Here is an 11,441-nt window from a genome sequence, read left to right as displayed (position 1 = left end):
CACACCATCACACACCGTCACACGCACACCATCACACACCATCACACGCACACCATCACACACCGTCACACGCACACCATCACACACACACCGTCACACGCACACCATCACACGCACACCATCACACACACGCACACCATCACACACACCATCACACGCACACCATCACACGCACCCCATCACACACACGCACACACACACACCAATAGACAGTCAACATGAACAACTGTGTGTGTGTCCTCAGGGAGTTGTTCCCAGGGCTGGTGGCTCTAATGGCTGTAATGGTTTCAGTTGGTGCTGAAGGCGGCGTCGGGTAAGACAATCTCTCCTTTTCAATGACACACCTTTACCACGTGTGTGTGATGGAGTGTGTTAGCAGTGTGTCATTGTATCTCCTGTCCTCTAGCCCCAGCAACAACTCCAGTTTCTGCTCCGAGTCAAAGGAATGTCTGGAGTATGAGCTGGTGTGCAAAACAGATGAATATGAGGTGAGTGGACACACACACCATCACACACACACACACACACACACACACACACACACACACACACACACACACACACACACACACACCATCACACACACACACCAACACACACACACACACACACCATCACACACACACACACCACACACACACACACACACACACACACACACACACACACACACACACACACACACACACACCATCACACACACACCATCACACACACACACACGCACACACACACCATTACACGCACACACACACACCCGCACAGAGAGAGATAGACGGACACCTGCACCTACATGTTAAAAACGTCTCCTTTAATAATATTTGTGTGTGTGTTTGTCAGGTCCGTCACTACAGTCCTACTCGTTGGGTGTCTACGGATGCAGAGGCCTACTTCATGGGGGTGGGAGCAGCCATGGCCTTCAGGAGACTGTTTCAGTACATCACTGGAGCCAACAACGGAGGTGAGAGACTGTTTCAGTACATCACTGGAGACAACAACGGAGGTGAGAGACTGTTTCAGTACATCCCTGGAGACAACAACGGAGGTAAGAGAGAGAGAGGGTGTGTTTAGTCCTGTGTGTCTGAATTTACACATTTGAGGACATTGTACCTCTACGAAATGCATTGCGTGTTTGAATACTATACACCTCTAAATGGATATGTGTGTACGGCTGTGTCTCTGTGTGTCTACATGTCTGTGTGTGTGTGTCTACGTGTCTGTGTGTCTACGTGTCTGTGTGTGTCTGCGTGTCTGTCTGTGTGTACGGCTGTGTCTGTGTGTCTACATGTCTGTGCATCTGTGTGTCTACATGTCTACATGTCTGTGTGTTTACATGTCTGTGTGTTTACATGTCTACATGTCTGTGTGTCTGTGTGTCTACATATCTGTGTGTCTACATGTCTACACATGTCTACATGTCTGTGTGTCTACATGTCTGTGTGTCCCAGGTCTCCAGATGGAGATGACTGCTCCAGTCCTGGTGAGGATCCCTGAGGAGACCAGGATGTGGGAACCAGCCATCTACACCCTCAGTTTCCTGCTTCCAGCAGCCTATCAGGAGAGGCCTCCCACACCCACCAATGACAAGGTGAGTCTAGCCGGCCAACCCTCCAATCAGAAACAGGTGGAACGAACACATCACACAATTAACATTATGATGTATGCCATTTTAGCAGAGGTGTTTATCCAAAGCCACTTACGGTTGTAGTGAGTGTGTATATTTATATATATTTCTAGCATGCGACCCCTGCGGGATTTGAACCCAGGAACTTGGCGTTCCTAGCGCTACACCACGCAGGTATACACAGTGATGTTCTCAACAGATGATGAATCAAGATGTTCTCTTCTGCTGTACAGTAGTCAGCTATGGAGCTGGGAACGGTCTGCATCGCTACAAAACTATGTGGACACCCCTTCAAATGAGTGGATTTTGGCTGTTGCAGCCACACCTGTTGCTGACAGGTGTATAAAATCGAGCACACAGCCATGCGATGTCCGTACACAAACATTGGCGGTAGAATGGCCCGTACTGACGAGCTCAGTGACTTTCAACGTGGCACCATCATAGGAGTCAATTCGTCAAATTTCTGCCCTGCTAGAGCTGCCGCGGTCAATTGTAAGTGCTGTTGTTGTGAAGTGGAAACGTCTAGGAGCAAAAACGGCAATGCCGCGAAGTGGTAGACCATACAAGCTCACAGAACGGGACCGCCGAGTGCTGAAGCGCGGAAAAATAATCTGTCCTCGGTTGCAACACTCACTACCGAGTTTCAAACTGCCTCTGGAAGCAACGTCAGCACAAGAACTGTTCGTCGGGAGCTTCATGAAATGGGTTTCCATGGCCGAGCAGCTGCACACAAGCCTAACATCACCATGTGCAATGCCAAGAGTGGTGTACATATAAATATATTTAGATATATTCTTATTCCATTCCTTTACTCAGATTTGTGTCTATTATGTAGTTGTGGAATTGTTAGATATTACTTGTTAGATATTACTGCACTGTCGGAACTAGAAGCATAAGCATTTCTCTACACCCGCAATAACATCTGCTAACCATGTGCATGTGACCAATAACATCTGTTAAATATGTGTATGTGACCAATAACATCTGCTAACCATGTGTATGTGACCAATAACATCTGCTAACCGTGTGTATGTGACCAATAACATCTGCTAACCATGTGTATGTGACCAATAACATCTGCTAACCATGTGTATGTGACCAATAACATCTGCTAACCATGTGTATGTGACCATTAACATCTGCTAACCATGTGTATGTGACCAATAACATCTGTTAAATATGTGTATGTGACCAATAACATCTGTTAACCATGTGTATGTGACCATTAACATCTGCTAACCATGTGTATGTGACCAATAACATCTACTAACCATGTGTATGTGACCAATAACATCTGTTAACCATGTGTATGTGACCAATAACATCTACTAACCATGTGTATGTGACCAATAACATCTGTTAACCATGTGTATGTGACCAATAACATCTGTTAACCATGTGTATGTGACCAATAACATCTGTTAACCATGTGTATGTGACCATTAACATCTGCTAACCATGTGTATGTGACCAATAACATCTACTAACCATGTGTATGTGACCAATAACATCTGTTAAATATGTGTATGTGACCAATAACATCTGTTAAATATGTGTATGTGACCAATAACATCTGTTAAATATGTGTATGTGACCAATAACATCTGTTAAATATGTGTATGTGACCAATAACATCTGCTAACCATGTGTATGTGACCAATAACATCTACTAACCATGTGTATGTGACCAATAACATCTGTTAAATATGTGTATGTGACCAATAACATCTGCTAACCATGTGTATGTGACCAATAACATCTGTTAAATATGTGTATGTGACCAATAACATCTACTAACCATGTGTATGTGACCATTAACATCTGTTAAATATGTGTATGTGACCAATAACATCTGTTAAATATGTGTATGTGACCAATAACATCTGCTAACCATGTGTATGTGACCAATAACATCTACTAACCATGTGTATGTGACCAATAACATCTGTTAAATATGTGTATGTGACCAATAACATCTGCTAACCATGTGTATGTGACCAATAACATCTGTTAAATATGTGTATGTGACCAATAACATCTGCTAACCATGTGTATGTGACCAATAACATCTGTTAAATATGTGTATGTGACCAATAACATCTGCTAACCATGTGTATGTGACCAATAACATCTGTTAAATATGTGTATGTGACCAATAACATCTGTTAAATATGTGTATGTGACCAATAACATCTGCTAACCATGTGTATGTGACCAATAACATCTGTTAAATATGTGTATGTGACCAATAACATCTGCTAAATATGTGTATGTGACCAATAACATCTGTTAACCGTGTGTATGTGACCAATAACATCTGTTAACCATGTGTATGTGACCAATAACATCTGCTAAATATGTGTATGTGACCAATAACATCTGTTAACCGTGTGTATGTGACCAATAACATCTGCTAAATATGTGTATGTGACCAATAACATCTGCTAAATATGTGTATGTGACCAATAACATCTGCTAAATATGTGTATGTGACCAATAACATCTGCTAAATATGTGTATGTGACCAATAACATCTGCTAAATATGTGTATGTGACCAATAACATCTGCTAACCCTGTGTATGTGACCAATAACATCTACTAACCATGTGTATGTGACCAATAACATCTGCTAACCATGTGTATGTGACCAATAACATCTGCTAACCCTGTGTATGTGACCAATAACATCTGCTAACCATGTGTATGTGACCAATAACATCTACTAACCCTGTGTATGTGACCAATAACATCTGCTAACCATGTGTATGTGACCAATAACATCTACTAACCATGTGTATGTGACCAATAACATCTGCTAACCATGTGTATGTGACCAATAACATCTGCTAACCATGTGTATGTGACCAATAACATCTGCTAACCATGTGTATGTGACCAATAACATCTGCTAACCATGTGTATGTGACCAATAACATCTGCTAACCATGTGTATGTGACCAATAACATCTGCTAACCATGTGTATGTGACCAATAACATCTGCTAACCATGTGTATGTGACCAATAACATCTGCTAACCATGTGTATGTGACCAATAACATCTGCTAACCATGTGTATGTGACCAATAACATCTGCTAACCATGTGTATGTGACCAATAACATCTGCTAACCATGTGTATGTGACCAATAACATCTGCTAACCATGTGTATGTGACCAATAACATCTGCTAACCATGTGTATGTGACCAATAACATCTGCTAACCATGTGTATGTGACCAATAACATCTGCTAACCATGTGTATGTGACCAATAACATCTGTTAAATATGTGTATGTGACCAATAACATCTGCTAACCATGTGTATGTGACCAATAACATCTGCTAACCATGTGTATGTGACCAATAACATCTGCTAACCATGTGTATGTGACCAATAACATCTGCTAACCATGTGTATGTGACCAATAACATCTGCTAACCATGTGTATGTGACCAATAACATCTGCTAACCATGTGTATGTGACCAATAACATCTGTTAAATATGTGTATGTGACCAATAACATCTGCTAACCATGTGTATGTGACCAATAACATCTACTAACCATGTGTATGTGACCAATAACATCTGCTAACCATGTGTATGTGACCAATAACATCTGCTAACCATGTGTATGTGACCAATAACATCTGCTAACCATGTGTATGTGACCAATAACATCTGCTAACCATGTGTATGTGACCAATAACATCTGCTAACCATGTGTATGTGACCAATAACATCTGCTAACCATGTGTATGTGACCAATAACATCTGCTAACCATGTGTATGTGACCAATAACATCTGCTAACCATGTGTATGTGACCAATAAAATGTGATTTGATTTGTAAAGTTTGCCGTCATTGGACTCTGGAGCAGTGGAAACGCATTCTCTGGAGTGATGAATCACGCTTCACCATCTGGCAGTCCGACGGACAAATCTGGGTTTGGCGGATCCCATGAATACGCTACCTGTCCCTATGCATAGCGCCAACTGTAAAGTTTGGTGGAGGAGGAATAAGGGTCTGGGGCTGTTTTTCATGGTTCAGGCCTCTTTGTTCCAGTGAAGGGAAATGTTAACGCTACAGCATACAATGACATAGACTATTCTGTGCTTCCAACTTTGTGGCAACAGTTTGGGGAAGTCCCTTTCCTGTTTCAGCATGATAATGACCCTGTGCACAAGCGAGGTCCATAGAGAAATGGTTTGTCGAGATCGATGTGGAAGAACTTGACTGGCCTGCACAGAGCCCAGACCTCAACCCCATCAAACACCTTTGTGATGAATTGGAATGCCGACTGCGAGCCAGGCCTAATCGCCCCAAAATCAATGCCCAACCTCACTAATACTCTTGTGGTTGAATGGAAGCAAGTCCCCGCAGCAATGTTCCAACATCTAGTGGAAAGGCTTACCAGAAGAGTGGAGGCTGTTATAGCAGCAAAGGTGGGACCAACTTCATATTAATGCCCATGACTTTGGAATGAGATGTTACATACTTTCAGCCATGTAGTGTATCTACACTGAGTTGACAAAACATTATGAACACCTGCTCTTTCCATGACGTAGACTGACCAGGTGAATCCAGGTGAAAGATATGACCCCTTATTGATGTCACTTGTTAAATCTACTTCAATCGGTGTAGATAAAGGGGAAGTGACAGGTTAAAGAAGTGTTTTTAAGCCTTAAGACAATAGAGACATGGATTGTGTACATGTGCCATTCAGGGGGTGGATAAGCAAGGCAAAATATTTAAGTGCCTTTGAACAGGGTATGGTAGTAGGTGCCAGGTACACCGGTTTGTGTCAAGAACTGCAATGCTGCTGGGTTTTTCACGCTCAACAGTTTCCCGTGTGTATCAAGCATGGGAAGCATTGGAATCATCATGGGCCAGCATCCCTGTGGAACGCTTTTGACACCTTGTAGAGTCCATGCCCCAACAAATTGGGTCTGTTCTGAGGTCAAAATGAGGGGAGAAATTGTTCTATGATCTATAAATCTGTGGGGATAATATTCTATGATCTATAAATCTGTGGGGATATTGTTCTATGATCTATATATCTGTGGGGATAATGTTCTATGATCTATATATCTGTGGGGATAATGTTCTATGATCTATATATCTGTGGGGATATTGTTCTATTATCTATATATCTGTGGGGATAATGCTCTATGATCTATATATCTGTGGGGATAATGCTCTATGGTTCTGGAGTTATTTCTATCAGAGGGGATAATGCTTTATCTATATATCTGTGGGGATAATGTTCTATGATCTATATATCTGTGGGGATAATGTTCTATGATCTATATATCTGTGGGGATAATGTTCTATGATCTATATATCTGTGGGGATATTGTTCTATTATCTATATATCTGTGGGGATAATGCTCTATGATCTATATATCTGTGGGGATAATGCTCTATGGTTCTGGAGTTATTTCTATCAGAGGGGATAATGCTTTATCTATATATCTGTGGGGATAATGCTTTATCTATATATCTGTGGGGATAATGCTCTACGAGCTATATATCTGTGGGGATAATGCTTTATCTATATATCTGTGGGGATCATGCTTTATATTTCTGTGGGGATATTGGGGATAATGCTCTATGATCTATATATCTGTGGGGATATTGGGGATAATGCTCTATGGTCTATATATCTGTGGGGATAATGTTCTATGATCTATATATCTGTGGGGATAATGCTCTATGATCTATATATCTGTGGGGATAATGCTCTATGATCTATATATCTGTGGGGATAATGCTCTATGATCTATATATCTGTGGGGATAATGCTCTATTATCTATATATCTGTGGGGATAATGCTCTATGATCTATATCTGTGGGGATAATGCTTTATCTATATATCTGTGGGGATAATGCTGTATCTATATATCTGTGGGGATAATGCTCTATTATCTATATATCTGTGGGGATAATGCTCTATGATCTATATATCTGTGGGGATAATGCTCTATGGTTCTGGAGTTATTTCTATCAGAGGGGATAATGCCTTGAATTCTAAGGAATTGTGTCATGTCATTATGTCTGTGTGAACTAATCTAGGCTGGATGTTATCAGTGATGTTCTAATGTGTTATTGTTGTTGGGATGTTTCTCTCTAGCTCTACTTTACTGAGATGCCCTCTATGGATGTGTACGTGCGTAGCTACGGAGGCTGGATGTTATCAGTGACCTCCAGGCTTCATGCTCACCTACTGACCAAGGAGCTGGCCAGAGTCCAGGCTGACTACAACCACACCTACCACTACGGAGTGGGCTACGACAGGTAGGCCTGGACACACACATATGCACAAACACATTTTTGCATGTACACACACACACACACACACACACACAAACTAATCTCAGATACACACACACACAAACACACACACAAACTAATCTCAGATACACACACACATACTATGATCTCATAAATACACATACACACCCCCCTCTCTCTCTCTCTCTCTCTCTCTCTCTCTCTCTCTCTCTCTCTCTCTCAGTATTGATTCTGTCCTCTGTTTCTGTCTCTGTCTCTGTCTGTCTCTCTATCTATCCCACTTCCTATATGAACACCCTCTCTCTCTTTCTGTATTGATTCTTTCCTGTGTTTCTCTCCAGTCCTCTGAAGCTGATGAACAGACACAATGAGGTGTGGTACGTAGCTGAGGGAGAGGCTGTCTGCTCTGACCCCCAGGAACCAACCCCACCACACACACCTACCCCCACACACACACCCAACGCCACACCCAATGCCACACACACACCCAACGCCACACACACACTCAACACCTCACACACACCCAATGCCACACACATCCCCTCCAGCACCATCTCTGACTCCCCCTCAGATCTCCCAGCCAACCGGCCACCCACCCCCTCCCAGGCCCCCGAGGTGACCCCCTCTCAGGGCCTGGTGGTCGGGGAGACCCCCTCGGCCAACAGCTCTGACCCCCAGGCGGACGGCCCCTGGAACAACACTGTGGAGGCCTCCCTGGAGGACACCCCCTCTGATAACCCTGTAGCCGACCCCACTGACCTCAACCTGGCCTAGCCCTGGAATACTATATATGGCCCTGAACAGTAGAGGGGTATGGAGGGTTGCTGTGGTGATAGAGCTCCTTCAGTTAGATGTCCATTTGGGATTGGGCCCTTGCCTCAGTATATACTGTAATACACCACCGCCCCCTACTGGTGTCATATTGTTACGACACATATTAGCTTTATTCACCTGCCGCTCACCTGCTCTCCATGTTATCACACTCAGCTGACCTGCTCTCCATGTTACCACACTAACAAGCCAGAGTCAGCCCTACATAACTGTGTTGGTTTGAGTCAGCCCTACATAACTGTGTTGGTTTGAGTCAGCCCTACATAACTGTGTTGGTTTGAGTCAGCCCTACATAACAACTGTGTTGGTTAGAGTCAGCCCTACATACCAACTGTGTTGGTTAGAGTCAGCCCTACATACCAACTGTGTTGGTTAGAGTCAGCCCTACATAACAACTGTGTTGGTTTGAGTCAGCCCTACATAACAACTGTGTTGGTTTGAGTCAGCCCTACGTAACAACTGTGTTGGTTTGAGTCAGCCCTACGTAACTACTGTGTTGGTTTGAGTCAGCCCTACGTAACAACTGTGTTGGTTTGAGTCAGCCCTACGTAACTACTGTGTTGGTGTGAGTCAGCCCTACATAACAACTGTGTTGGTTTGAGTCAGCCCTACGTAACAACTGTATTGGTTTGAGTCAGCCCTACATAACAACTGTGTTGGTTTGAGTTAGCCCTACATAACAACTGTGTTGGTTTGAGTCAGCCCTACATAACAACTGTGTTGGTTTGAGTCAGCCCTACATAACAACTGTGTTGGTTTGAGTCAGCCCTACATAACTACTGTGTTGGTTTGAGTCAGCCCTACATAACTACTGTGTTGGTTTGAGTCAGCCCTACATAACTACTGTGTTGGTTTGAGTCAGCCCTACGTACCAACTGTGTTGGTTTGAGTCAGCCCTACATAACAACTGTGTTGGTTTGATAGTTGGTGATAAGGATACTGCTGCAGTATAAGCTGATAGCCAGTTCATTAACAGACGACCAAAGAAGCAGAACCGATAGGATTAAACGACTTTATAACTGTAGAAAAATATGATAGAACAACAGCGCTGTGTATCTAACCCTGGCCAATGGCAGCGCTGTAGATCTAACCCTGGCCAATGGCAGTGCTGTAGATCTAACCCTGGCCAATGGCAGTGCTGTAGATCTAACCCTGGCCAATGGCAGCGCTGTAGATCTAACCCTGGCCAATGGCTGCGCTGTAGATCTAACCCTGACCAATGGCAGCGTTGTAGATCTAACCCTGACCAATGGCAGCGCTGTAGATCTAACCCTGACCAATGGCTGCGCTGTAGATCTAACCCTGGCCAATGGCAGCGCTGTAGATCTAACCCTGGCCAATGGCAGCGCTGTAGATCTAACCCTGGCCAATGGCAGTGCTGTAGATCTAACCCTGGCCAATAGCAGCGCTGTAGATCTAACCCTGGCCAATAGCAGCGCTGTAGATCTAACCCTGGCCAATGGCTGCGCTGTAGATCTAACCCTGACCAATGGCAGCGTTGTAGATCTAACCCTGACCAATGGCAGCGCTGTAGATCTAACCCTGACCAATGGCTGCGCTGTAGATCTAACCCTGGCCAATGGCAGCGCTGTAGATCTAACCCTGACCAATGGCAGTGCTGTAGATCTAACCCTGGCCAATGGCAGTGCTGTAGATCTAACCCTGGCCAATAGCAGCGCTGTAGATCTAACCCTGACCAATGGCAGCGCTGTAGATCTAACCCTGGCCAATGGCAGCACTGTAGATCTAACCCTGGCCAATGGCAGTGCTGTAGATCTAACCCTGGCCAATGGCAGCGCTGTAGATCTAACCCTGACCAATGGCAGCGCTGTAGATCTAACCCTGACCAATGGCAGCGTTGTAGATCTAACCCTGACCAATGGCAGCGCTGTAGATCTAACCCTGGCCAATGGCAGCGCTGTAGATCTAACCCTGACCAATGGCAGCGCTGTAGATCTAACCCTGACCAATGGCAGCGCTGTAGATCTAACCCTGGCCAATGGCAGCGCTGTAGATCTAACCCTGGCCAATGGCAGCGCTGTAGATCTAACCCTGACCAATGGCAGCGCTGTAGATCTAACCCTGGCCAATGGCAGCGCTGTAGATCTAACCCTGGCCAATAGCAGCGCTGTAGATCTAACCCTGGCCAATGGCAGCGCTGTAGATCTAACCCTGACCAATGGCAGCGCTGTAGATCTAACCCTGGCCAATGGCAGCGCTGTAGATCTAACCCTGGCCAATAGCAGCGCTGTAGATCTAACCCTGGCCAATGGCAGCGCTGTAGATCTAACCCTGGCCAATGGCAGCGCTGTAGATCTAACCCTGGCCAATGGCAGCGCTGTAGATCTAACCCTGGCCAATAGCAGCGCTGTAGATCTAACCCTGGCCAATGGCAGCGCTGTAGATCTAACCCTGGCCAATAGCAGCGCTGTAGATCTAACCCTGACCAATAGCAGCGCTGTAGATCTAACCCTGACCAATAGCAGCGCTGTTGATCTAACCCTGACCAATGGCAGCGCTGTAGATCTAACCTGGCCAATGGCAGCGCTGTTGATCTAACCCTGGCCAATAGCAGCGCTGTAGATCTAACCCTGGCCAATAGCAGCGCTGTAGATCTAACCCTGACCAATGGCAGCGCTGTAGATCTAACCCTGGCCAATAGCAGCGCTGTAGATCTAACCCTGGCCAATG

General features: G+C 44.5%; 1 protein-coding gene across 1 annotated transcript; it reads left to right on the top strand.

Annotated features, from left to right (window-relative positions):
- The first annotated feature begins 218 nt into the window (after positions 1 to 218).
- On the top strand, positions 219 to 8,693 carry LOC120023546 (heme-binding protein 1-like). Its single transcript, XM_038967580.1, has 6 exons — positions 219 to 313; positions 407 to 488; positions 841 to 961; positions 1,449 to 1,588; positions 7,759 to 7,922; positions 8,261 to 8,693. The coding sequence occupies exons 1-6, from the start codon at positions 219 to 221 to the stop codon at positions 8,691 to 8,693; spliced, it is 1,035 nt and encodes a 344-aa protein (XP_038823508.1).
- The last annotated feature ends 2,748 nt before the right edge of the window (positions 8,694 to 11,441 follow it).

The sequence above is a fragment of the Salvelinus namaycush genome, chromosome 2 (assembly GCF_016432855.1).
Source record: "Salvelinus namaycush isolate Seneca chromosome 2, SaNama_1.0, whole genome shotgun sequence".
NCBI lineage: Eukaryota > Metazoa > Chordata > Actinopteri > Salmoniformes > Salmonidae > Salvelinus > Salvelinus namaycush.
The sequence above is the reverse complement of the archived record's forward strand: the minus strand, read 5'-3'. Positions and strand labels throughout refer to the sequence as shown.

What these genes read in the sequence shown, in the direction of transcription:
- LOC120023546 (XM_038967580.1), top strand. Translation starts at nt 219, where the DNA reads ATGAACAACTGTGTGTGTGTCCTCAGGGAGTTGTTCCCAGGGCTGGTG. An exon ending in GGTGCTGAAGGCGGCGTCGG is followed by an intron (nt 314 to 406) that starts GTAAGACAATCT and finishes CCTGTCCTCTAG; the next exon opens with CCCCAGCAACAACTCCAGTT. An exon ending in GCAAAACAGATGAATATGAG is followed by an intron (nt 489 to 840) that starts GTGAGTGGACAC and finishes TGTGTTTGTCAG; the next exon opens with GTCCGTCACTACAGTCCTAC.